Genomic DNA, 27,746 nt, shown 5'->3' with positions numbered 1-27,746 from the left:
AGGCCAAGTCCAAAAACCAAGATGTAGTGTTTTACCTTTTGCTTTTCAAGTGCTCTCCCGGTGGTTCTGCCACTCCCTCCAGTCCCATCTGCTGCTACATTCCAGCTTCTGCCATTCTGGGAGAAGTTCCTTGTTTTACTTCATGTAAAATTCATTGGCTGCTGGACCCTTGCAAACAGCAGTATGGAGTAGCTGCTGAGTAAGGATGTCTTTGGCTGGGGTTTGTGTTTGATTGACTTACCTGTCCAATCACTTCTTCAGATGTACTTAACAAAAGGCTGTGGGCTGGGCCCTGGGCAGCTATGAGCACCAGCAGGAATAGGACTTGAAGGTTTGCTTTGGTGGAAAGAAAGAGGCAGTGGCCATACTGGGTGGTGTTTGGTGTAATTGTAGGTTAAACAAGAGCCATCAAGAAGGGGATAACCCTCGGCCTACGATAGGATAGGGCTTTCAGAACAAGGACCCTGCCAATCAAGACCAAGAATGAGCCCGTCGGGTAAAGATGGGTTTGGCACTAATCTTCCTGATGAAGAGGGAAGACCCGAGAATGGGCCAGTCCGGTGAGAAGCATGGGTTTGGCAGGAGTCTTCCAGATAACGAGAACCACTTCCAGACCTGAGGCAACCACTGAGACCTGGAAGTGAAAGAATTGGGCACAGGAGGAACTGAGAACAGCTCTATTTATGGAGCTCGGGGTCTGGGGAGAGGGCAATGATTCATCCAGGGTAGGCTGCAGGTGGTGAAGCTGAAGTCACCACTAAGGTCCCCGAGGCTCCACCAAGCTGTCGGTACTAAAGTCAGCTCTGCAGTATGCTTCCCTGGAGTTGATGGTCCTTTCCACCATGCCCAAGGTTCAGGGATGCTGTCAGAACACTGTAAGCATCCACTGTTTGGTTCTTGATATCTTTCACATCAGCAGGTATCACTGAATGAGAGAACAGGGCAGCCAAAGCTCAGGCTGCTACTTCCCCTAACCTTGTCGGCAGCTTCCGAGTCCCATCTCCGAGCCTGTGGGAGGCGGATGTGCCAACAGAAAACTTTGTGCTAGAACATGGGCAAGAAAGCGTGGTGGAAAGGGCAGACAGGCTGTCTCATCATGGAGGTAGTAGGCCTTGCTCCAGAGGCAGGGTTAGAGACCTGGGCTAGACCACAGCTTGCTGCATGTTCCCTTTCAGTAGCTTGTCAGCATTTTGTTTAGAAGTCTCAGTACCCCTTGAGTCTCTTTTTTTCCAGGCCTCTAAATTACTACTAGCAAATTGATCATACTACATGGGACCCTTCTACGAACTATTCTCTACAGTGCTGGCACTGAGCAGGTACTCAGTATTGATTTGCTCACAATGAAATTTATTTTTAATAGCCTGACACCCTGATCTGACTCATCTGTCTCCTTGGACACCCACATGGGATGTTACTTGGATTTTCAATTCGTTCTTGCTGCTCCAAACACCCTTCCTTTGGGTATGCAGCCATGTAAGTCCTGTGGTCCCAAAGTCCTCAAGAGATTGAACACAAAATGTGATTGTGTGCCTGTGCAAGATCACGCGTATGGAGAAAAAGGGCAGTGGTGTTTGTGTCCTAGCCCTTCTTGCAAGTAAGGGTAGGAACCACATATGCATCCATCGTAGGGGAGGAACAAGGCAAGGAGAGGCCCATTTTTAACAAATTACAGAGCTTATGGTCCCCTGAAGAAATGAGGCCATTGTAGCAGGGGCTAAGTATTCAGGCTCTTTGTTGAAAGACGAGGTAAGGTAGCCAATAGAATAGAATCTGTTCCTTTTATATAAGCACGTACTGCAAAGAAAAAGTACGTGCAGTTAGCCTGGTGTCACCCCTATTGTCAGAACAACAAACCAAGGTGAACCCAAGACCAGGGATTCACTTGGAAAGGTCATCACAGAGCCTCATAAATCTCCAAGAGTAGGATGAGCAAGTGTGAGTTTGAACAGCTTACACATTATTTCGTTAAAAATAACACAATTTCATGGCACAGTCATAACTAAACTTTTTTTTTTTTTTTTTTTGCTTTTTCGAGACAGGGTTTCTCTGTGGCTTTGGAGCCTACCCTGGAACTAGCTCTGTAGACCAGGCTGGTCTCGAACTAAACATTTTTAAAAGAAAACGCAGACAAAGTTTAATTTATCGAATGGATAAATGGAGACTTTGAACCAGCCGTTAGGCCGTCTCCTCACGCTGACGCTCTCAGTACTACATACCGTTTTTCAATAACAACAAGCCCAGAAGAAACTTCTGGTCCCGAGTGTGCCTCATGCACCGGATCCTGTGACTCTAGGTCACTCGGGATCGGCCTCCTCGCCCGCCCCGCCGCTCCTTCCCTGCGGGGACGAGCCCAGATCCCAAGCACGTGGCGGGCGCGGGGCCCCTTCCGGTGCCCTAGGGAAGCGCGGCTGATGAAACGCTCGCGGCTGGGCCCGGGAGACGCGGCCGCAGGGCGGCTTGGCGGAGGAGACCGCTCGGGCGGGGCGCGGGAGGCGCGAGAGGCGGACGCTGGGGGGCCGGCACAGGGGCGCCGTGGCGCAGAAGGGGCCTCCGACCCTGCGCGTCCCCGGGCTGCGGTGAGTGTGCGCGGACCGTGCGCGCGCCCGTACGCCCGCGCTCCGGGGGTTGGGGCCGCGGCGCTTGCGTGCGCGTCCCGCCGCTAAGGCTCGGGTGACTTGTTCCCGCCCCACGCGTCAGGCGTGGGAGCTGCGGGGTAGGGCGAGTGATTTCTGGGGTGAGGGAGCCCCAATGCCAGAGGGCAGACCAGGGAGCCAACTGCCCAAGGCCAAGGCCAGGTACGACGGGAGGCGCCGGGCCGGGCTAAGCCGGCTTTCTGTTCTGGCTCCCTCTGGGTTTTTGCTCCCTGACCTTGGATAGTCAGCTTTCTCTTCCGGGGCTTAATGTCCACATCATTGAAATGGGTAGTTTGGATTCCTTGTCTAGCCAGGCCTTTTCTAAACTTTTGGGACTGTTGCCCCTCTGATCTGTTGGATTTGCAGTGTAGTGAAGCTGAGTTTGAAGAAGGAAAGACGCTTTCTCTTTCCTTTCAGGGCAGCCTGGGCAGGCGCTTAGTTGTCGGTGAGGCTGGCAGGCACTGTGCAGCGATGGGACCCCTGGGAGCTTGAGTCTGCACAGCCTGGAAAATCTGGTTGAAATGTGGATTCCCTAAGGGACTGGCAGGAGTCTCAGTGCTTACTCGTTCTGTGCTCCGCTTACCCTTGCATCGGGCTCCCTGACTTGTGTTCTGAAGCCTGGAGCAGGGCTGAGAGGATGATAAATGGTCAGCATCTGCCCTTGGGGGTCTGCCTTCATCCTCGTGGCTCTGTAGGCTCTGGGCTGGATGAGGATCTACAGAGGGAGCCATCCTGACCTCTGGGTCTGAACACATTCAAATCTGGCACTGCTTCTTTCAGTTTCCACTTTGGTGAAGCCTAGGAACATCTAGGCAGCCCCTTTGCTGCCTGATTGCCTCTTCACCTTTCTGGCAGTTCTCTTGGTGCGTGCCTTTCCCAGTGGATGGAGAACTGAACAGATTCTTCATGTTGCATTCCTGGTTTTACAGTCGGGGGGCTGGCCCGAGAAGGTTCTCAAGGAAGGCTTGTGGTTGATGTCAGCTGCCTTCGCTCAGTAAGCGCTCTTCTCCAAGGTAGATTTTGTGAATCGGGAACCGCAGCGTAACCCTAAATTACTTTCCTGGTCCCTGCTCCAGAAATGGCGGCAGAGAGAAGTCCAGTGCGTTTCTCAAGGCCACCAAGGTGGGAAGTAGTTGGGCTGGCCAGGTTGCTTCCAGCCGGCCCACGCAGCCGTGGGCGTGTGACAGGCCTATGACTGGAGTCTGCTGATTGGGTCTCTGTGGGCAGCCGAGGGGTGCTGTGGGTGCTGTGATTTCTGCCCCTAAAACAATGCTTCATTGTGGGATTTTGCAACCAGTGGATCCTTCTGTGCAGTCCCAGGCTTCAACTCCAGCCGGTGTCAGCTCCTCCCAGCCTTTTCAGCACTCCAGTGGTGTGAGGCTGAAGTGTGGTCTGGACGATAGATGACAAGGTTGTGTCTGCCTTGTGGTCCAGTAGTTGATCAGAGGAAGCAGGGGGGTGTCGACTCTGGGCGCAACCTTGTGGCTGTTTTTGTGGCTTTTTTTACCTCTTGCGGGTATAAGAAAGAAAACAGGCAAGGTGAGGTTGGCGGGTAAGTACCTAGTGTGTGAGAATGCTGCTGCAGGCCAGGTGAGCAAAGACGAGACTCCGTCTTCCTTGAAGAGCATTGCAGGGTGCCTGGAATTTATTTCTAGATCATGCTGAGAAACATGGTTTCTTTGGGTCTTCTCAAAGGTGTCTGTGGATAAGTTGAAGGAAAGCAGAGCAGGCCCAGAGGCGTGAGGGCATGGTCCTGTGGCCTGACCCTGGAGACGCAGGGGATCCTGTGCCACTCGGTTGTGGAGAGGTGTGTGTGTTGGCTGTGAAACAGGAAAGCCATGTTGAGGAAAGGAAGGACCCTGGGGACAGAGCACTGAACAGCATGTTCTTCCTGAAGCAGCCAAATGAGGCAGGCCTCCCTGCCCATTGCAGGGATGCTCACAACAGAGTTCAGACTGGGGGATGGGCGGGTGCAGAAGGTGACTGCATCGATCCGGCCAGACTTTGGCTCCAAAGCGTTCATGTATTTTCCTAAAGTTTTGTTACTGTTTGGCCTTAGGCTCCCAGCTTGGTAACATTCATCCTTTGTTTTTCATTGGGAGAGAAGCTCCCAAGGAACCATCTAGACTCACCCTTCCTAAAGCTACAACCCTTTAGTACAGTTCGTCACGACCCACAGGTTGTCACGACCCACAGGTTGAGAACCACATTCTAGAGCTTAATGTTGGGCTGGCTTCAGGTATTTGGGCCCCCTCGTATGGAGCTGTCTTTCCCTACAGTTTGGTTTTATTACACTGCCACCATATATATATATATATATATATATATATATATATATATATATATATATAATTTATTTAACTTTATTTTATGTGCATTGGTGTGAAGGTGTCAGATCCCCTGGAACAGTTACAGTTGTTAGCTGTCATGTGGGTGCTGGGAATTGAACCTGGGTCCTCTGGAAGAGGAGTTAGTGCTCCTAACCACTGAGCCATCTCTCTAGTCCGCTGCTGCCATCTTCATCTCTTCAGTTTGCAGAGGTCAGGGCATGACTTTTGAGAGTAGGTTGTTGCCTTCTGCCTTTTTGAGGCAGGGTCTGTCTGTATTTCTCCTTTTAGTTTTATTTATTATAATAATATATTATTATAATAGATTTATGTTTATAATATTTCTAAATGAATAAAAACATATATTTAATGTTTATAATAAATTATAGATTTATTACCTTATGTGTTTTCCTGTATGTATGTCTATACTGTGTGTGTGTCTATTACCCTTGTGGGTTCCCTGGAGCTGGAGTCATGGATGGTTGTGAGCCACTGTGTGGGTTCTGGGAACTGAACCCTGGTCCTCTGTAAGGATATCAAGTGCTCTTAACTCTGGGCCATTTGTCCAGCCCCAGGCTCTCTCTTCTTGTGGCCTGGTCCAAGAGCCTCCTGCCTTCATCTCTTCCCTCTGCCCCCCATCACCATAGGAACACTGCGGTTGTAGACATGCCTGCCACATCATCTGGCTTTTATGTGGGCACCCGGGTTGAACTCAGGTCGTCGGGTTTGTGAGGCAAGTGCTACCAGCTACTGAGTCGCCTCCCTGACCCTGGGTCCTTTGACCCCACATTTTCATTTCGCAGGGCATCCCTCACCTATGCAGCTGCTCCTGCTGAAGAATGAAGATGAGCAGTGAAGGGGACTGAAGGATCAGTTTCTCCCAGTAGAGGTCAGTGGGTGGGCCTTGGGGCCAGTTTGGTCATCTGGAAGTTTTATGCGGCCTCCAGTGTCACCTTACTTGGTAGCAAGTGAATGTTGCAAAGGACCGTCCACCAGAGACTCACAGGATCAGTGTGCCACTCCTGGGTATTTGAGTGGAACATGATTTTCCTGGGGACACACGGCACAGGTTGCAGCAGATTGGTGACCCAGGAGCATCCCTGCTTTGACTGATGCCTGCTGTGCCTGTGGGCCAGCTGATACTGAAGGCATTGGCCGTGTCTTCATTATCCTTCGGAGGGAGCTGCAAAGCCAGAGCTTACTCTCCTCACAGGCTTTTCTCAGATACAAGTTTAGCCACCAATGTGTGTGTGTTGGCTTGGCCACCTGGAAGCCCCAGCGACCCAGCCCTTGCCTCAGTCAGCTGTGTGTAAACAGTCACAGCAGGACTGCTGACCTTCTTTCTGATGGGGCAGGGCTTTGCGGTAGCCTACCCCTGTCTGAAGCTGACTGTGTATGTAGCCCAGGCTTGCCCTAAGCTTGTCCATCCTATTGCCTTTCCCCGCATGTACCCTTCAGTGTTGGGATTATGTAGATCAGGCTGGTGAACTCACATAAATCTGTCTGCTTCTGCCTCAAGAGTGCTGGCATTGAAGGGTTAAAGAGTTCATATTCATGGAGTGTGATCTCTGTCCCCCATGGCCTTCCTGTGTAATGCCCACTGATTCCTTGGGTGGGCCTGTTGGGGGAGGGCCGCTAGATCTGGAGAAGCCTATTTGAAGCTCTGGGATTAAGTCACACACATCCAAGTTTATACAAATAGAAATCGGAGGTGGCGAGACCACAGTGAACCCTGAACATGGACCGCGCCCCTTTAAGGAACTGGAGTGTAGCCTAACTGTCTGGTTAGTTCTCCTCTTCGCGCTTGTCAGGACTCTGCCTGTAATCTGTGTTTCCTGTTTGTTCCTCTGGTTTGCAGTGCCTTGTAGGAAGCTGTACAGAAACAGCCTCCCCACCATGAAGGTGATGTCTGCCTCAGTCTTGCTTACCTGGGCATCTCAGGAAGACATGACTGGGGCCTGGTGTGGCTGAGATGGAGAAGACCCACAGCTGGAAGGGGAATTCTCAGCTGAGGCCTGGGGAAGGTTTTAGTTCCTCTTCTCATGCTGAGAAAGAATTTCCTCAGTAGGACAGAAAAGTCAGCATTTAGACTCCTGATGGCCGTCCCTGGCCTTTAGCACCTCTGGCCCCAGGGAAGGCCAGGGAGCCTAGCTCACCTTCTTTCTTGTGCTGTTTTTCTTAGGCGAGTGGAGATGAGACACTGCCCCAGCATGAACTGTACACCCAGAAACAGGAAGTAGAAGCGGGAGCAGCTGCCTCTTTGCCATGGCCTGTGAGCCTCCTACAGACCCTGGTGGGGCAGCTGGTCCCCTGCCCACCTCTATCCTGGGCTGCAGCACCCTGCCTCAAAGGAGCCCTCTTGGCTGGGGTCAAGGTAAGGTCATGACCCCTACCCCATGATCCCCTTCTCACTGTGTCCCATTCTGTGCTGAACTCACACCTATAACTGGGGTCTCTGGATAACTGGGTGTTTTTGGGATTCAGCTCCAGGCCACTTTCTGTCATTCCTACCCTGTTCTCTCTGCCACCACCCCTTGTCACCACCTTTCCTTCCCACTAGACTACTTTTTTTAGATGTGCGGCCTGCTGGCACATTTTGACCCAGGCCTCCCACTGGACATGTTGTGAAGAGCCATCATTCCCCAGGCCAGCCACAGCTCTGCCTGCTGCCCTGTTCGCTGTTCTTTGCCAGGGCATTCAGTCTCAGGACCTCTGTACATGATGTTCTTTCTACCCATGCTTTTTTGGTACTTGGTTACCATTCATCCTTTGGGCCTCAATCATCCTTCCTTCCCATGGCAAATTATTTGATGGCTTAGCCTTAGTTGGGATTTTCTGATGTATTCTTCCAGCACAGTTTATTTAGTATACCAGTTATCTATGTGATAAATATTGAGTGTTCAGCCTCCCTACCATAATGGAAATTCAGGGAGGGTAGGGCTGGGTACTGTCTCACCCTTCCCGTGTCTGTAGAGCCAGCAGAGGAGGCCTGCTCCATAGGAGACATGGAGTCAGTATTGTGCTCAATGAAGGGATGGATGGTAGCTGGGTGTAGCAAGGAAAAACAGCACTATAAACTGGGTGTTCTATAGAAATGTAGGCTTAATAGTGGGCCTGAAACTCTGTTCAAAAAAGCTGTATGACTGTGTTATTAATTGTTATAAAGCAATTTAAACATCTATCCATGCTGCAGTAGAAAGGGACTGGATGAAGTATTTTTTTTCTTCAAGACTTGAAAGGCATCCCTGTGCTGAATTTTAGTAAGCTCTCCCTTGCTGCTTTGTGCATATTCTCTCTCTCTCTCTCTCTCTCTCTCTCTCTCTCTCTCTCCTCTTTCTCAGCTTTGCTTAGGTCTAGAAACAAGCATTTCTAAGTGCAGGACTCATGTTGCCAAGAATCCAGGAACTCCTAATAGAAAGGTAAATAAGAGACTCGGTGAAATGTCTTTGTAGGGTTTGGGCAAATGCTTGTAGCCCAGGGTGTAGCTGTCTGAAGGTTCCAGACTATCCTGGGGGAGGCTCATCCAGTGTGGAATCGAGGGCACCAATGGGAGATGTCACGGGACGGTGGCTCTGTTTGGGCACTGCCTCTTCCTTTGGGAGACATCACGGGTGGTGGCTGTGTTTGGGCACTACCTCTTCCTTTTGTTTGTTTCATCTCCGTCCCCCCAGGTCAGCTGGGTAGACTGCTTTCCAGGGGCTTGGCTTCTCTTTCCCTGTGAACAGCATCCACTTCTTAGAACTCTTGGAGCAAGCACATAGTGTGGGCTCCAGTTCTCCAGCAGGGGTCTAGTTAGCCGCTCTTGTTTCTTTTCTGTCTATGCCTTTCCATTTGAGCAGTCTTCAGTTTAATGTATATTTTTATCAAGGTGGGGGTGGGGCATAAAAGATATATTAGTGTTGTCTATCAGGACTTCTGAGTTCTGAACAGCTTGTTTCTAAGTTATGAGCTCACTGGGGCCAGTGATTCACACACTTGAGGTGACATCCAGGCTGTCCTCTGAATGGCTGACAGTCTTCCATGGTAACTGTGACCATTGGTAGGTAAGGAAATAGTTTCTCCTGTACATTCACCTTGTGAGTAATAGACGGGGTCACAGTGTGATCCCTCAAGGGCTGGCCTGTATTTTATCCATGTACCGCACTCTTTTCAAAAAGTAAGGGGGAGGGCAAAATCGAGAGTTCTTATGGAGAGGACCTAGGGTTTAGAATTCTGTGATGGAATCTTTAAGAGTAAGTGTTCTTCCTTCCTGCCCCAGGCCGTGAGAAGCCTGTCAGTGCTGAGGATCAGAGTCCTATCATACTCCCTCCCTCCCTCCCTCCCTCCCTCCCTCCCTCCCTCCCTCCCTCCTCACTCACTCACGTGTCAGACATGTATGCAGGCACTAAACCAGCTCAGGCACTCTTCCGATGAACAGACCAGCATGGATGCATGGCGTAAAGGAAGGGCTCAATCTGAAGAATTACACACGCATATATCCTTATGTGTGCAGACAAGGCATCGGCGGGACAAGGCTCTGTGTCCTTTCCCTTCCTCTTCCCAGTGGTACAGACTACCCACAGTGCTTAGCTTGTGACTCCTCCTCCTGTGGTCAAAGCTAGCAATGGTATAGCTCTCTGTGACCTGCCTCCTTTTGAGGACCATTGTGATTCCATCAGCCCCCTGGGTACTGCAAGCTGCGGTTCCTGCTTATGGCCAGCTGATCTGTGCCCTGCATTCCATCTGCAGTGTTCATTCCTCTTTGCCCTGGCAGCAGTCTGGGGATGCAGGTGTGGCCATCTGGGGCTGATGTTTCATAGTATCTATTTAGATCTGATATTTGGCTCATTGCTGGGATTTAAATTCTTCAATTGAACTTCCTGTTCAGGGTTTCCCAAACATCAGGCCTCTACTGTTTTTCAGCCTCTGTTTCTTGCCTTGTGACAGGGCACTCAATACCACCCATTCTTTGCTTGATGTCTTTCTGCTTTGGGAAGTTATAAATTATATAGTTTACCAGCGTGGGTCTTACTTTTGCCTCCCGGGGACTTCCTAGTCAAGCTACCGCCTTAGGCTTGCGGGACGGCTACCACGTTCCTCATCACGAGAAGGTACTCCCCTCCTGAGGTGTGATGCCTTCAGTTCTGACCTCCTCCAGAGGTTCACTTGTTTGGTCCATGATCCTCTGTTCTGCTTGCAGAGCTGCACAATGGCCAGGTCCTTACAGTCCTCCGGATCGACAATACCTGTGCACCCGTCTCCTTTGACCTGGGAGCTGTAGAAGAGCAGCTCCAGGCCTGGGGCATTCAGGTGAGTGCTGGCTGGTTGAGTCTGTTCTTTCTGTCCACCTGGCTATGTGTCCACCCACCAGTCTCTTCACACACATTTCCTTAACGTTTACCTGAGCTGGCCGTGGGCAGGCACATAGGAAAGTATATTAGAAGTATCCTTCCTTGCCAGCGTGTTCACTCCGAATGTGTGTGTTGGGGTTCTGTCCAGGCCTTGAGCTGGCTAAGCTGTGCACAGGTGACCAGGACCCAGTGCTAGTGACCACACTGCCCAGCAGGAGCTAGACACGGACCAGTAAGCAAGGTCAGCTAGACAAGGTCAGCCAGGCATGGATGCCACAGTAGAGGACCATACCAGGTACTGACGGCATAGGAGGAAGTTTTGAACTTCCCTGTGGTGGGTGGTCACGAAAGCTTCATGGAAGGCTAGACCCTGACGGGGTTGTTGAGGGTTATATTAAGAATACTGGGCAGGAGAAAGACATTGTAGGGGAGGGAACGGTTGTGACAGTTCCTGGAGCTTACCACATAATGGCTAGGATACCTTCAAACAGTGAATCCAGGCCTGCGCTTCACAGACCCGCTGTGTGGATATGGATCCAGGCTTGCTCCCCGCTGCCTGTGTGATTTCAGGCAGGAGACTTAGCCTCTCTGGTCCTCACTTTTGTCTGTAAGAGAGGGTGATGTTAAGGCCTGGTGTGTAGGGCTTCCATTAGGATTACGTGTGTGACGCCAAGAGCATTCGTACGTGTTCTGGAACATAGCAGGCTCTCAGTGAACCTTAGCACTTGCTGTTGCTGTGAAGGACAATGGTGTGGTCTCCTCCCCAGAGCCCTCAAGGTGAGGTCTTCCTGGACTAGCCAATAGGGGTGCAGGTGGCTCAGTACCCCGAAGGAAGACTTTGCAGATAGCACTGAGCCTTTCCTGCTCTGGACGGGCTGCCTTTGCCTTCCATGTTTTCATCCCATGTTTGTGCAGAACTTCCCCTCCTCGTTTTCTTCTCCCTCTACCTGCTTGCCTGCCTTCCTTCCTTCCTTCCTCCCTCCCTCCCTCCCTCCTGCCCTCCTGCCCTCCCTCCCTCCCGCCCTCGCTCCCTCCCTTCCTTCCTTGTGTGGTGTATGCATGTGTATGTGTTCATATGTACACGCATGTGCAGGTCAGAGGTCATGTGTCTTCCTGGTTTGCTCTCTACCTTGTTTATTGACACAGGGTCTGTTGCTGAATGTGGAGCCGACTGATCCATCTAGACTGGGTGCCAGGGATTTTCCCAAAACACCCAGCTATTTAACACGGGTGCTAGGCTTGTGCAGCAGATTTACCTACTGAGCCATCTCCTCAAACCCCAAATCTTTCTAAAATTATTATCTTGAGATTAGTGAAGAGAGTTTGTGTGTATCTTGTTGCATTGTGTTCTTGGATGACATGTTTTCCACTTGGAAAAAATGTATTTATAATGATGTTAACATGTGTATGTAGGTGGATGGTATATGTATGTGTGTGCCAGGGTGCGTGTGTGGAAGTCAGGACAACTCTGTGACGCCTGTTCTTTCCTTCTACCTTTCTCTAGACTCTGGGGGATGATCTGGGGTCATCGGACTTGCATCATTCACTGGCAAGCTCCTTTACTCCTGAGTCCTTGAGATGTCCCATGTCAAGATGTAATTCCTAAGTGGCTAGCACCTGTAGGGCTGGTGTGCTCTGCAAACACTCTGCTTTGGACAGGGAGACCTGTGCCCCCCGTGTTTGGGATCGCGTGCAGAGTGTAAAACCGCAGCCGTGATAGGCTGGCTCTGCGTGCCCAGCGCTCATCGTGTGACTCTCACTCTGCCCAGTTCCCCTGTGCACTGCCCCACAGTGCACCCCCCTCTCCCTCATTTTAGAGAGGAGGAGCCCAAGGCTCAGAGAAGGGTTCACTTGACCCAAATCACCCAGTACTTGAGTGACATGACCGGAGGTTAGCCCAGGGCCTGTGTCTTGCCCAAGACTACCTATGCTTGTTGGAAGGTACCATGACTCACAGGCTGTGTGGCTCCTCTGCAGGATGCCCTCGTTCTCAGGCTCCTGCAGTTAGACTGAACCCAGGATTCCCCATCTATGCTCCAAGCCTCCCTTCCTGCCTTCCACGGTGCCTTGAATTTGCCTTCCCTTCCTCCCATGGGCAGTCCTGTGAACTGGGAAGCATACTTGCTGGCAGGAAGGAAATGAGGAGTGGCCGTTCTGTAACTGATGACCTCTTTATCTTGGGTACCGTAGGTCCCTGCCGAGCAATACAGGAACCTGGCCGAGAGTGCTCTCTTGGAGCCTCAGGTGAGGAGGTACATCATCTACAACTCGAGGCCCGTGCGGCTGGCCTTTGCTGTGGTGAGTAGTACTTAGGCCCACACGGCCTTCCTCCTTGGCCTCAGGCACACCGGATGCAGCAGTATGCCCTGGGGAACACAGCTGCCTTTGAAAGCCCAGTGGCAAAGATGTCGATTTGCTGTAGAAGGGGTCAGTAGGGATGGGAATAGGGACTGGGAGCCAGGCTTCCGAGTCAGTGTTTAACCTTGGCCAAGGCTTTTCTCCCGGGGACGTGGTTTCCTTTTGTTCACAGGTAGGAGTGATTCCTGTGTTCCTAGCATGCACACACACACATGCATGCATGTACCTGCCTACCTGTATGTGCATATGCTTGCAAACATGTACCTGTGACTACAAATCCACACCAGCAACGTGTGCACACGTGGCCAGCAGTGTGTGAACCCAGGCTGTCTAGCTGTTCTGTTTCCCGGCTTCTGTATGTGTTTACGGCCCAGCTGACCCTGCCTCCCACTTCAGGGGAGACAGAAGAGAGGGGACTAGCATTTAACAACCCCCTAACAAATACTGGACTTTGAAATGTTACCCTGCTAGTCCTGGGACAGTCCTGTGAGGAAAGCGTGATTATCCCCAGTTCACAGGTGGAGAAACACAGTCTTAGAGAGGTCATAGCTCGTCCCAGGCCATGTTGTACCCACAAGGGGTTAGATACAGAATTCTTTCCGTCAGGAGGGTTTAGGAGTGAGGGGCTCAAACCTGAGTGCTTACACGCTTTATCCCAAGTAGGCCAGCTGAAGGAACTATGCAGAAAGTGGGGTGCAGAAAAGGAGGCTCCGCAAATGTGGCCACAGTGGAAAGTGGGAAGTGACAGGGAGCTCCGGCTAACACCCCAGAGGTCCTGAAGGGAAAGCAAAGTTGAAGAAGATAGCCAAGGCCATGTACCTCTGAGCAGTCGTCACGATATGGCCCCTCCCACCGCTGGCTCATCTTTGTCCGGGCCTCAGTCTCATCCTGGGAGGTGGTCTGAGAAACTGTGGTGACTTGTGTAAAATTTCTTTCTGGGAGACAAGTCCGCCTCTGGTGCCATTTCCCAACATGAGATTCCTAGCGAATTCCCATTTCTTTGGGGTCTGTAGTTTCAACAGCCTGATAATCAGATTGAGAGACACAGTGTCTCTAGAATATCTTCATTTCTGCCAGGTTACAGCCTGTTGTCATGGTTCACTTAATAAGAGGGAGCAGGAGCTCAGTCCCAGGGTTGGTGTGAATCTCCCTGATGGCTCCGTGCCTTCCCGTGTCTTCTACAGGTGTTCTATGTGGTGGTGTGGGCCAACATCTACTCCACCAGCCAGATGTTTGCCCTGGGCAGCCCGTGGGCAGGCGTGCTGCTTGCCACCCTGACCGCTGTCAGCCTGACGCTGACTCTTGTGCTGGTGTTTGAGAGACAGCAAAGGAAGGTGAGCTGTGGGGCCCGTCTGTCTCTCCAGAGGGCTGGGCAGTCTGATGCCGTAATTCTGCTGCAGACAGCTCCTTGAGCTCCCCCATGGCTGCACACCCATGATTAACAGAAATAGGGTCCTCTCCATTGCCCCTCCCTCCCTCCCTTTCTTCTTTCCACAGTTCTTACCACCTAGGCCAACAATTTAGAACTTGCTCTGTATAGGTTGGCCTGCCTTTGCTTTCTAAGTGCCGGGATTCTAGGCCACCACATGTTGCTCTTGTTTTGCTTGTTCTTTTGAGGTGGGGTCTTGTTTTGTAGCTTAGGTTGGCCCCAAACTCACGATTCTTTTCATAAGTGCAAGGATTACAGGCTTGTGCCACCACGTTCTTCCTTCCCTCCTCTCCCTTCTCCTTTGCTCCTTTGCTCCCCGGAAAGGTTACTCTGCTGCACTTTAGTGCTTAAAGTTCGCTTTCTGATGGCCTGGGCCTTTGGCTGCTCACTGGGGCAATTGCATGTGGTGTGCAGAGCCACTTGCCTTATGGCCAAGGAGCAACTGCTCTTTGTTCTCTCTTCTTCGTTGTCTTACCCAGCTGCTGCATGTTGTTGTTTTTCACTAGCGGTTCCCAGGAGCCCGTGTTCCTGAAGCACTCTAGGTAGCTGAGCTTGCTCACACACCTCTCCCTGGACCTGCACAATAACTTGTGAATGTCAGGGAGGGAAGGTGACAGCCCACCTCACTGTAGTGCCGGGGCAGGAGAATGAGGGCTGGGGAGGTGGGGCCATTGTCCCTCCTTGGTGGAATTGGTGCTTCACTAACAACCTGGCCTCACTTAACTTCTGTAGCAACCTGAGAGGCAGGGAGTGGGCTCAGAGAGTTAGGGAACTTGTCCTGGATCTAATTGTAATGGAGAGGCAGGGATCAAAGCCAAGCGTATTATCCCCATCACCTTTAGAGAGGAGATCCTTGCTTCCCAGCTCACGGTGGCACTTACTGGGTTAGTGTCCGTGTGTCCTGCTGTGTATGGATGGTAGATTAGTGTCCCTGTGTCCTGCTATGTATGGACGGTAGATTAGTGTCCGCGTGTCCTGCTGTGTATGGACGGTAGGTTAGTGTCCGTGTGTCCTGCTGTGTATGGATGGTAGGTTAGTGTCCGTGTGTCCTGCTGTGTATGGATGGTAGGTTAGTGTCCGTGTGTCCTGCTGTGTATGGATGGTAGGTTAGTGTCCATGTGTCCTGCTATGTATGGACGGTAGGTTAGTGTCCGCGTGTCCTGCTGTGTATGGATGTTAGGTTAGTGTCTGTCCGTGTGTCCTGCTGTGTATGGATGGTAGGTTAGTGTCCATGTGTCCTGCTATGTATGGACGGTAGGTTAGTGTCCGCGTGTCCTGCTGTGTATGGATGGTAGGTTAGTGTCCATGTGTCCTGCTATGTATGGACGGTAGGTTAGTGTCCGCGTGTCCTGCTGTGTATGGATGGTAGGTTAGTGTCTGTCCGTGTGTCCTGCTGTGTATGGATGGTAGGTTAGTGTCCGTGTGCCCTGCTGTGTATGGATGGTAGGTTAGTGTCTGTCCGTGTGTCCTGCTGTGTATGGATGGTAGGTTAGTGTCCGTGTGTCCTGCTGTGTGTGGACGGTAGGTTAGTGTCCGTGTGTGTCCTGTTGTGTATGGACGGTAGGTTTGTGTACTGCTGTGTACTGATGGTAGGTTAGTGTCGGTGTGTCCTGCTGTGTATGGATGGTAGGTTAGTGTCTGTCCGTGTGTCCTGCTGTGTACTGATGGTAGGTTAGTGTCCGTGTGTCCTGCTGTGTATGGATGGTAGGTTAGTGTCCGTGTGTCCTGTTGTGTATGGATGGTAGATTGTCACAGGCTTTCCATGGTAACACCTTGTGACTCTGGACAGGGAGCAGAGGTCCAGGAAGACTCTCAGAGCACCGAGTGTGTGGCCTCCAGGGCTTCTGTCACAAATATAAACTTCTTTCTTTAGACTCTTGCAGAGATTGGCAGAGCTCCTGGGGTGTCTCCTCTTTCAGGACTCCATGGTTATGTGGCTCCACCTAGGCAGCCAAGACCCTCTCCCCGTGTAAGGTCAGCTGAACAGCCAAGACTCTCTCCCCGTGTAAGGTCAGCTGAGCAGCCAAGACTCTCTCCCCGTGTAAGGTCAGCTGAGCAGCCAAGACTCTCTCCCTATGTAAGGTCAGCTGAGCAGCCAAGACCCTCTCCCTGCATAAGGTCAGCTGAGCAGCCAAGACCCTCTCCCTGCATAAGGTCAGCTGAGCAGCCAAGACCCTCTCCCCGTGTAAGGTCAGCTGAGCAGCCAAGACCCTCTCCCCGTGTAAGGTCAGCTGAGCAGCCAAGACCCTCTCCCCGTGTAAGGTCAGCTGAGCAGCCAAGACCCTCTCCCCGTGTAAGGTCAGCTGAGCAGCCAAGACCCTCTCCCCATGTAAGGTCAGCTGAGCAGCCAAGACCCTCTCCCCGTGTAAGGTCAGCTGAGCAGCCAAGACCCTCTCCCCGTGTAAGGTCAGCTGAGCAGCCAAGACCCTCTCCCCGTGTAAGGTCAGCTGAGCAGCCAAGACCCTCTCCCCATGTAAGGTCAGCTGAGCAGCCAAGACCCTCTCCCTGCATAAGGTCAGCTGAGCAGCCAAGACCCTCTCCCCGTGTAAGGTCAGCTGAGCAGCCAAGACCCTCTCCCCGTGTAAGGTCAGCTGAGCAGCCAAGACCCTCTCCCCATGTAAGGTCAGCTGAGCAGCCAAGACCCTCTCCCCGTGTAAGGTCAGCTGAGCAGCTAAAACCCTCTCCTTGTGTAAGGTCAGCTGAGCAGCTTCTGCTCTGCTTCACTGTGCTGTGTGACAGTGTATTCTCAAGTTCGGGGAAGACGCTTGGATTTAGGTTATTATTCTGCCTAGCTCAGGGTGCTATCTTTGGGTACCCAGAGAAGCTCCTGCCCCATGTCCTGAATCTGTGGACCTTAGCGAGTGCTCCACTTCGGCATAGCTTGGCTTGGCTTCATGCCTGTGACACAGGGACAAACCGTTCTGAAAGGATCTTTGTTAGGCTTTGCTTCTCGTCCGACAAGATAATGCTGCCCCTGGACTCTGTTCGGGCCTTTATAATGTTTGTCCGTGGTCTATGAAAATAAATTGCGCCTTCTGTTAGGCGATGCTTCTTTTGGGAGGAGGAGAAAGCCAGCCATCAGCCTCAGGAGGGAGAGGTGAAGAGAAAAGCTAGCAGTCCACTTCCTCTCACTGACACCCATGAGTGACTCACGCAGTCTAGGGTGCCTGCTGGATGCTCGGCCTCCTCCCCGCCCCTTCTGTGACGTCAGGGACGGCCAGGTGAGGTCCTTGACACAGGTCACAGAGAAAGACCTGCTCTCTGCTCACAGGTGCGGCCAGAGGCGCTAGGTGAAGAGTCCAGAAACGATTCCCTAGGCTCTTTGGTTACTTGAGAAACCCTGCCAGGGTCCTGTCTTTCTAGTACTGATGTCTGTTCTCTGGGAAGCCACTGTGTGCTCTGTGCTGCCAGCTTGATGTCTGTGCCCAGCAGTGTTGTAGGGACACGGACTCTCTGTGATCTGTTAGCTCCACAACCTGGGGCGGGCTAAGTTGCACTGCTCGGTCCTGTTTCCTCTGGCTCTGTCATAGGGCGACTGTGGGAACTGAAGGTATTATTTTATGTGGAAAGCACAGCACTCACAATAGCACTGGTATACAGTGACCGCTCCATAAGTAGTAATCGTTATCGTTGTTGACTTTGTTTGCCCGTGAAGAAAAGCTCAGGGAAGTTCAAGATAGACTTGCCTGTCTCCCTGGTTCTCAGCTGTCCTCGGGGATTTCTTATTAGGACCTGGCAGACCTCTTCTTCCTGATTGTGCCCCTGAGGATTAGTGCCCTCCCTGCGTCACTTAGTGTCTCTGAGGATCTCAGGCTTCCATGCCCCTCCATTGCTTTCTCCCCTCATGTGGTGAGTGACTAGCCCTTCTCAAGAATAGAAGGGTGGTGGGCACAATAGCTGAGACTCCGCCCGTGTGTGGCCAGGGTGACGCAGTGGAAAACACAGGTTCCCTGTCACATGTCCGGTTCGTCCACCCTCGAGTGGTCCACATGCGGTGGCTTCTTTTGTCATTGTTCAGTCAGGGCAGTTTCCACAGGGTGACACAGGCGGTGAGGCAGGGACTGAACTCTCAGTGAGTGAGTTTCTCAACAGGCGAGTCCTGATCACAGACAGTGGGGGCATTCCAGTGCACTGTGACCCCGGGTGAACCCATGTGTGTGGGGAGTTAAGATGACATACTGAGAATTTCTACCTCCTCCATGCCCAGTGATCTTTTTCCAGAGGACAGGCCCTGGGCATGTAGAACTTTCTCATGGGCCAGTCCTGCAGTAGGAGGCATGTACTGGCCACCCTCACCCTTCTGTGTGGCCCTGCGGGAGAGCCCTGCACATGTCCAGTTTCCCCGTGGGGCCTGCTCTTTCTGAGCACTTCCCTTCGACTACTCTAGGGGTTGCTGCTAAAGACCCCGAGGGTCTCTTCCCCAGGCCACTGCTCTGGGTCTGTTATACCTCTCTCCCCCTCTGTGGTCTCCTTGGTGTCTGCCAGCTGCAGATTTGACATTGCCTCGTATGGGTGGGAGTTGGAGGAGACAGCTTCTCTGAGGGCTGTGAACCTGTTAGCACATGGCCTGGGAGAACATGCCTCACCCCTGGCTTGCTGGAGGCTAAGGCCAGGGTTTTTTATTTATTTATTTATTTATTTATTTATTTATTTCCATTTTTTTTATTGAGAAAAGGAGAAAAAAAAAGTTTCCACCTCCTACCAGCCTCCCATTTCCCTCCCCCTCCTCCCACCCTTCTCCCCCTCCTTCCACCCTTCTCCCCCTCCCCCCACTACTCTCCCCCTCCCTCTCCAGTCCAAAGAGCAGTCAGGGTTCCCTGCCCTGTGGTAAGTCCTAGGTCCTCCCCTCTCCGTCCATTCCTAGGACATCCAAACTGGCTAGGTTCCCACAAAGCCAGCACATTACGTAGGTTCAAAACCCCGTGCCATTGTCCTTGGCTTCTCATCAGCCCTCATTGTTCGCCATGCTCAGAGAGTCCAGTTTTATCCCATGCTTTTTCAGTCACAGTCCAGCTGGCCTTGGTGAGCTCCCAATAGATCAGCTCCACTGTCTCAGTGGGTGGGTGCACCCCTCGTGGTCCCGACTTCTTTGCTCATGTTCTCCCTCCTTCTGCTCCTCATTGGGACCTTGGGAGCTCAGTCCAGTGCTCCAGTGTGGGTCTCTGTCTCTATCTCCATCCATCACCAGATGAAGGTTCTATGATGATATGCAAGATATTCGTCAGTATTGCTATAGGATAGGGTCATTTCAGGTTCCCTATCCTCAGCTGCCCAAGGAACTAACTGGGGACCTCGGCTTGGGCATCTGGGAGCCACTCTAGGTTCAAGTCTCTTGCCAACTCTAAGGTGCCTCCCTTAACTAAGAATTGTGCTTCCGTGCTCCCCTATCCAACCTTCCTTTATCCCAATCCTCCTTTTTCCCCAAGTTCCCCCCATTCTCCCCTTCTCCCTTTTCTCTCCCCATCTCCCCTTACCCCCATCCCACCCCACCCCCAAGATCCCAATTTTCTCCCCGGCAATTTTGTCTACTTCCCATAGCCAAGAGGACTACTTATGTTTTTCCTTTGGTTCACCTTCTTACTTAGCTTCTTTGGGATCACCAATTGTAGACTCCATGACCCTTATTTATGGCTAGAAACCAATTATGAGTGAGTACATCCCATATTCATCTTTTTGGGTCTGGGTTACCTCACTCAGGATAGTGTTGTCTATTTCCATCCATTTGCATGCAAAATTTGAGAAGTCATTGTTTTTTACCGCAGCGTAGTACTCTAATGTGTAGATATTCCACACTTTCTTCATCCATTCTTCCATTGAAGGGCATCTAGGTTGTTTCCAGGTTCAAGGCCAGGGTTTCTTAAAGGTGTGTTGTTAGTAGAGTTGGTTCTGTCCATGCAAACAGACCATCTGTCTGCCCCTCGTATTCCCTCAGAGACCACTGCATTAGGATGTTGTCTAGCCGGGGCTAAGTAAAGACTTCCTTCACAGCTTAGTGAGCTCTTGCCTCACTCCTGGGAGGAGGGGGTGTGCTCTTTTATTAATCTGCCACTTAAGACAGGGAGACGCAATGGAGGGGCACAGGCAGTCCAGCCAGGAAGCCAGAGCCAGGCTTTGGCTCCAGCTGTTTAACACCGAGTTCACCTTAGGGGGAGAATAGAGTTGCCTTGAGCGTGAAGATTGATGTGTGGCCTTTGGGAGAGGGACAATTGTAATGTCCATGGCTGAGGAGCTCCTTGGGACCTCCTTGGAGGTCAGCCTTGGGCCGGGCACTTGTCTTTTAGGCTAACACTAACACAGACCTGAGGCTGATGGCCGCCAATGAAGCCCTTCTGAGACACCGCGTGCTGCTCGGGGCGACAGACACAGTGGAAGGGTGCCAGAGTGTGATCCAGGTACTGTGTCTCAGAGTGACCCCTCCTGCTGGCCCACTTGCAGGTGGCCTTGCGCTGTCTTGGCCTGCCCTGTGAGGTCCAGTGTCTGCTGTGCTGCTGTGAGTGGCCCTCCCCTCTCCTCAGGACTCCTCTGTGCTGAACCCTGCAGTTGGGCACTGTAGGAATCAGTGTCCCTATCCAGTGTAAACCTGCATACCCATGAAGATGACAACACACAGTCGCAGTGGCTTTAAAGGGACCGTGAAATCTCATGGCAGGAGAGACGAGGCTGGAGAAGCTGTGTGACGCTCAGTAGCTTTCTGTGTCCCTAAGGGAGTAGAGAGATCTTACAGTAGGAGGTCGTGCGTGGGACATGGCTGAGGCAGGGTCTGATCCTGTCTGCGTCCAAAGTAAAGTCCTGGTAAGATCTCTCCTCCCTCTGTGGAGCAGCGGTGTCCTTTATTCTTAGTCTACAGCTGAAGATAGCAGGACTTAGGGAGGGACACAGCCTTCATAGCCAGGAAGCCGAGCTAGTGCCTAGAGTGTGAGGAGGTGTGCCTTCTCTGAGTCTGACAGATGTTTGCCGAGAGCTTCCGCATGCTAGGCACTGCTCTCTGGGCAGAGCTGGGCTGAGGACACGAGTCAGTTTTGTGGAGCTGATCACACCTGGGATAGCATGCAATATAAAGTTATCTTACCTGGGATAGTGGCACAAGATTCCTGGCCGTTCAAATGGCACTTTTGCATCTTCCTTGCCTCATTCATTTCCCAGTCTTCCCTATCAGTTGACGTGTAGGAGAGACCCTGGAATGTCGTTGAATCTGCTGGTTTCCAGGTGACTAATGAAGGGACACATCTTTCAGAGTGGTTCCTCCCATCGTCACAGTGCCATCTTGGGATGAGATAATGCAGTGTCTGGATGTCTTTTAGGGTCCTTGGGGCTGCTGGGTGATGTGATGGGCAAGGAGAGAGGTGGCGCTCAACAGGGTGGGCACAAGTTGAATTTTTAAAGGATAGAGACTCCCGTTTCCTGTGTGTAGCTGATATTTTTTCACAGTGAAAAGACTTTAAAAAAGGTATGTGGACAGATCCTTCTTGAGGTGAGCCGGAGAGAGAGAGACTATGTGGCAGGAGCTGTGCCTTTTGGTCTCATGGGTCAGTTGCCCTGAGCAGGGAGCAAGGTCACGACCTTGCAGATGTTAGACTCAGGATTTTACTGTTCTTCAGAACTTGGTTATTGTGAATGTGGCACCATCAAGGCATCTCAATGGAAATGGAAGGTTTGGGCCTTGTACGGGTGTCCTCGCCAGAGGGCTTCTGAAGGTGGGAGGGAAGGCCTGGAGTATCCCCAGGACATCTTTCTTACCTGCGCTCCTTCCACATCGTTGAGTTTAGTTCTGGTTGATGAAGATGTCATTTGTGAGGGCTTTTCTCCTTTGTGTATCTGGGTCTCAGACAGAATAGTACCCATACTGCTGAGGGTAAGGATGCTAGTCCTTTGCCCCAGTGGACATGTGAAGGCCAAAGAAGTTGGGATCTGCCTGGGATTCTCTGTAGGAGATGGAGCCTCCCCATTTTGTTTGTGGTTGGACATATTCTGAATTTGTTTGCAAAGCCATTTTTGGGGGGTGGGTGTGTGTGACCATGTAGCTTAGTGATAGTGTGTCCCCCTAGCATTCTGTCTTGGGTTCAGTTCCAGTACCCCCATTTGATCCTCTGCAGCCATATAGATGAGTGCAGTCACACTGCCGGGTGGTTGTCAAAGGGATGAAGAGCGGGAGCTCGGGATAAACTTGGGTTAGAAATTTAAGGTCAGGCCACTGCTGCTTCTCTCCACAGCTCTGGTTTGTCTACTTCGACCTGGAGAGCTGTGTGCAGTTTTTGTCTGATCATATTCAGGAAATGAAGAGGAGCCAAGAGGTAAGATGACTAGCATCTTTCCCTAGGATTAGCTGTGTCCTGGGGTCTCTGCATCCTGAGGTCAGGATTGCCATGGCACCCTGCTCCTGGCTGCCTAGACCTGTGACTTCAGGCAGGGTTTGCCCTCCAGGACCTTCAGCAGCTTCCCAGGACTGTTGACTGAGCTGTGGGCTACATTCCTGCTGCCCAGCTCCCGGCCGCCTGGCTAGCTTATGCCCCAAAATAACAACACACAAACTGTATTCATATAAACACTGCTTTGCCCATTAGTTCTAGCCTCTTAATGGCTAATTCTCACAATCTTGCCTAACCCATATTTAGTGATCTGTGTAGCACCAGTCTTACCAGGAAAGATTCAGCATGTCTGACCTGGCGTCTGGCTGCAAGGCGTCTGCCCTGGAGAGGAGCTGCATGGTGTCTGAGCTCACTTCCTCTTCCTCCCAGCATTCTGTTCTGTTTACTCCACCCACCTATGTTCTAACCTATTAGGCCAAGCAGTTTCTTTATTAATTAACCAATGACCTTCCTCCATCACAGGACTCTGCTTTTGTGGGGAATATTGTGATCTCATTGGCGTGGCTTCTTGAGATCAGCTGTCTGACTCTCTAGCTGGTCCACCCTTTCACAGCCTGCCAGACTCAGACCACACCTGTGTCCCCTCTGTTTCTTTGTAGTCTGTGCTGAGAAACAAATTAAGCCAGCTATGTGTTGTCATGGAGACAGGAGTGAACCCTGTGGTGGAAGGGCCTGAGGACTTGGAGGATGCCCCCCTGCTACCCAGCACTCCTGGTCCTCCAGAGAGACCACTCATGCAGACTGAACTCTATCAGCTTGTTCCGGAGGCTGAGCCGGAGGTAATGATGCCACAGCAGTTGGTAAAGTCCTCCCGTGGGGCCCGTGTGTGATCGTGATCTGAGTGAAGATTCAAGGTTTAGGTCTTGGGGTTATAGGCTCTCTGAGTTGCTACAAACCATTTATAACTTGTAGGTCAGAGATGTCTTCACATTCTTTGACTGTTGTTGTCACGCCAACACATATTTTTGTTTATTCTGACACCTTTCTTTTTTGAGACAGAGTTTAGCTTTGTAGCCTAGATTGGCATACCCATAAACCTTCCAGCTGCTGCGATGGTACGCTTCATCTTTACACCAGCACTTTAAAGCACTTATGGGAATTAACTTTGTACTTCCGGTACTTTTGTTGGCATGTTTAAATATCTTGGCCATTCTTTTTGATAGCTACACTGACTGCAAGGACCATTGAGTGTTGATGAGTCATAGCCTGTCATCATTTAGATGAATATTGGTCTTTTAAAAATCTGTTGCTAGACATGATATGGTAACACATACTTGTAATGCCAGCACTCAAGATGCGGCAGTAGGAGAGTTGCAGGTCTAAGCCCAGTCTGAACTATACAGGGATACCTTGTCTCAAAGAAAAAGATTCTGTTGATCAATCACATGTTCATGTATCTATCTATCCATCATTGTCCATCCATCCATCCATCTGTCATCATCCATTCATCCGTCCATCCGTCTATCATCCATCACCTCCATCTGTCTGTCTATCATCAACCATCATCTCCATCCATCCATCCATCCATCCACCCACCCACCTGTCCATCCACCCGTCCATCCATCCATCCATCCATCTGTCCATCTGTCTATCTCCATTATCTATCTTCATCCATCAATCATCCACCCACCTATCTACTTAAGTCTTAAACTTCTTGGAGCTGTTGTGGGAATCCTCTTATTTCTGGCTCCATCAGCCCCATAACCTTGCCAGGTTCTGTCCTTGGGTTCTGTGTGGGTCTGGTTCCTTCCTGGTAGCTATGTGAGCTATGAGGACAGACCCAAGTAGAGGGATGACCTTAGGTGGCATTTGGAGCTTTGGCAATACTTGCATTTTCCTTTCCTTCCTGGGATTCAGAGAATCAAGGTCGAGCCCAACCCAGCCTTCCCCTTCACAGAGGGTTACTTAAGAAAGAAAATGATTAGTCTTTCACTTTTTTTTTCAGAGCAGAACTGATAAGGTCACATGCTTTATTCAAGGGGCTTGTGTGTCTGGGTTGGCATGCAGTAGCTCATTAAATATGGCCCTTTCAAGTTCTTCTTTCAAATTTCCTCAAACCCTTAGAAACACAATTTCCTGTCCTGAATTACCATGTGTGTATGTTTCTGTATGCACATTTTGAAAGTAGCTTATCAGTTAGCTAGGGAAAATATAACCTCTACTCAGGTCTCAATGGGCAGCTAGACTCCCTGTGTCTGGAGGAGCCCAGAGTCTGTGACAGATGGAAAGAATCAGAACAGTCTCTCACATTTGTAAGGATTTTTATCCTGCAAAGGACATGTCAGCACATCCCTGAGGTCTCGATGACCTTCCCTTCTTTGATGGGTGGAGTGAGACTGGCCTGGTTCTCAGAACGAGGGAGAAGGCAGGAGAGGGCATTGGTTCTTAGAGTATTGATCTTGGGCTGATTGGCGAGGCTAGGCTGAGCAAATGCTGAGGTTCCAGGGGTGAGCCTGGCTTCTGCTCTCAGTATTGGTGATGGATCCAGTGATATTTACTGAGCTGGCCTCGCCCACCTCACGACAGCACATATTGCCTGCCAGTGAAGACAGTGCCTCAGCCAGGCCGACACTTGCCCAGTGAGTGCGGCATGGAGGAGCTGGAATTCTTCTGTCCTTGATCTCCGCACCTGTTTTTAATTAGTAGCTGTACAGTGCAACCCCTCTGGACCCCACACCCAGCAACGCTAACCTCCCTTCTGCTTCCCCCACAACCTGGGGCCACTGTGTCCTTCGTGCATAGTATTGTTCCTCTGTGGTACTCAGTTTCCATCAGCAAACCCTTATTACATCTGGTAGCAGGATGCTGACCAGGCACCATATGTGAACTGAAGGTCTCCTGTCATGGGATGCTTCTCCCCATCCAGCCCCACTAGTGATTTTCTCCAAGTGAGTCAGTCTGAACTCATGGACCGTACAGATTCATGGGCTTTAGAAAGTGTGAAGAGGGTGTAGGTAGGGCCGGGGTGATACTTCTCCAGTGCTCTGAGGGTAGAGGTCTTCTGGGGCATACTAACATCTGTGGTGCTTGGGATGGAACCCGGGGCATCAGGCATGCTAGGTGCATGATTTGCTTCCAAGAAGAACCCTGTGTGTCTTGTTAGTAAGACCTCCTTGGGGATGAAGCAGCCAGGGCCACGGAAGTTCCAGTGAGTTGCAGAATGGGGGTTCTTGGCCAGACTGCATCTTCCAAGAGCCCTAGGCAGTGGTCTGACCTGTTCTTCCCTGGAGCATGCCTCATGGGTAGGGCAGGATTTGGCTTGGCCCCCAGAACTGTCTTCTGTGCTCATGTTGCTTCCATGACTCTTGCAGGAGATGGCCCGGCAGCTACTGGCAGTGTTTGGTGGCTACTACACTCGGCTCCTGGTGACCTCCCAGTTGCCCCGGCCAATGGGAGCCCGACACACAGATTCTGCACAGGTTCCGTGCCCCTGTCAGCTCATAGAAGTGCACATTCTGGACACAGGGTGCTGCCCATTCCTGGCCAGGTGACCGGTAGACAAAGACATTCATTTTCCTCCAAGATTGAGAAGTTGGGGAGGAGTCAGGAGCCTGGCGTGGCTGACCCTGAGCTCAGATGAGATCAGCATTTGGGGACACTTTGGAAGTGTCTGTCATGTTGGTATGGGGTCCCCAAGTGTACACCAGATGTCTTTCGGCATCACACACTGTCCTGGCCTCGCTGAATCTGTTGGCTGAGCTGGATGGTGTGAGGAGACCAGGGCTGGTGGTCGACAGCAGGGAACCTGGAAAAGAAGACCCTGTTGGTGTGACTCAGACTGATTCTGTGGGCGACATGCTGACTTGTGTCGCAATTCTGTCTTGCTGAGCGGCAGTGCTTCCTCACACCCCACTGTTCTGGAGTGAAGTGTCGTCAGACACGCTGGGTTTGAGCAGAAAGCTCAGAGGCTCCCCAAGAGTTTGAAGACTGCCCACAGCCCCATGTTCAAAGCCCTCATTTGGTGTGAAGGTCCAGCTCTGAGTTCCAGCTTCGCGGTTTCTTCCCCACAAATCACCACCCTAAGTTGGAACTCTTCCCCGGACTGGCAGGGGCAGCTTTCGTGACCCTTCTGCTGCTTTCCGTCATTGAAATTCCTCATGGAACTGCTCCTATTATTATTGATGTTTATGTTATTCACTTTTTCCTGTACATACTTCTTTTTCTATTGAGACTGTAAACTCCTCAGGGTCCAACACTGTACCTGTCTTCCCTTTGTGAATGACCTGGACTTGCTTAAAACAAAAGCACTTCTGAAAAGTCCCATGGATCCGTTGCCTTATCCTCTCCCCAGTTGTGGCAAATGCTTCTGAAACTTGGCTGAATGATAGGACCGGGGTCGTGATGGAGCTGCATCGCGGTTTGTCCACCTTCCACTTACTGGATGGTCCTGGTCATTTCCAGTTTATTGTGCTGGTATTCTTACCTCGGTGCACAAAGTGCTCCCCTAACTCCTGACCCCAAACTAAGGTGTCCTTGGTGAAATGCCATCACAGGGAGCACATCTGCCATCTCTAGGGCTGTGTGGCCATGACTGAGTGTTCTGCCTTCTCGGTATGTCCACTGACTCCTTTAAGAGCCCTGTGGTGGACTGAAGTGGCACAAGTGCGGGGACCTGCTGGGTAAGCCACATCCTCCCTCTGCTTTTCCTGTGGGGGAGTCGCCAGCCATATCCTGGGGGAGCTTTGCTTGTGGAATTATTCACAGTATTTTGACCCACTGCGGGAAGTGTCCCTGAATTTGATCAGGGAAGCCTGTGCTTGTCATCTGGGCATAGACCCCTTCAGTGTAACGATAGAGAATAAAACTGTCTGGTGAATGACTGAGCAGCTCGGCCCGGCTCGTGGAGGCTCGGTGTGGTCCTTCCACTTTCCCTCTAGAACTTCTGCCTTCCTGCTGTTTGGGGGCTCTGGGGATAGTCATGGTGGACTTGCTCTTGTAGACCAGGCTGGTCTCGATCTCAGAGATCGCCTGCCTCTGCCTCCTGGGTGAAGATTTTTTTTTAAAAAAAAAAAAATATTTTATTTTTAATCGCATGGAAGTGCGGGAATTAAACTCAAGTCCTCTGCAAGAACACTCCATGCTCTTAACTACTGAAGCCACCTCTACAGCCCGGTGCACCGAGGTCTTAAGGTTCTATTTCTATCTGAGGCAGGGGCCCTGGACACACCGCTATGCAGGTAGGAGCATTCAAAATCAAGTCCACTCATCCTTCCAGCCTTCTGGTCTCCGCCCATCAGTCCAAACGGGAGGAGTGTTCCTGCCTGGCAGATGGTTGCGAAAATGAGTGGAAACAACTTGGTGTT

The 27,746-nt window shown here is 51.3% G+C and overlaps 1 protein-coding gene across 7 annotated transcripts; it reads left to right on the top strand.

The window, feature by feature from the left end:
- Window positions 1-322: 322 nt before the first annotated feature.
- Window positions 323-27,263, top strand: Tmem268 (transmembrane protein 268). Of its 7 annotated transcripts, none has more exons than XM_041632496.1 (10): window positions 325-2,576; window positions 5,764-5,849; window positions 7,143-7,334; window positions 10,140-10,249; window positions 12,481-12,588; window positions 13,833-13,982; window positions 20,359-20,469; window positions 22,288-22,368; window positions 23,043-23,222; window positions 25,755-27,263. In XM_041632496.1, the coding sequence occupies exons 3-10, from the start codon at window positions 7,226-7,228 to the stop codon at window positions 25,932-25,934; spliced, it is 1,029 nt and encodes a 342-aa protein (XP_041488430.1). In that variant the 5' UTR covers window positions 325-2,576; window positions 5,764-5,849; window positions 7,143-7,225; the 3' UTR covers window positions 25,935-27,263. The 7 variants fall into 7 exon arrangements, with proteins under 7 accessions (XP_041488436.1, XP_041488435.1, XP_041488430.1 ...); XM_041632497.1 differs by lacking the exon at window positions 325-2,576 and adding an exon at window positions 2,625-2,795; XM_041632502.1 differs by lacking the exon at window positions 13,833-13,982 and having other exon boundaries at window positions 323-2,576.
- The last annotated feature ends 483 nt before the right edge of the window (window positions 27,264-27,746 follow it).

The sequence above is a fragment of the Microtus oregoni genome, unplaced genomic scaffold, assembly GCF_018167655.1.
Source record: "Microtus oregoni isolate MIOR12 unplaced genomic scaffold, Mior012 000041F_ref0000270, whole genome shotgun sequence".
NCBI lineage: Eukaryota > Metazoa > Chordata > Mammalia > Rodentia > Cricetidae > Microtus > Microtus oregoni.
The sequence above is the reverse complement of the archived record's forward strand: the minus strand, read 5'-3'. Positions and strand labels throughout refer to the sequence as shown.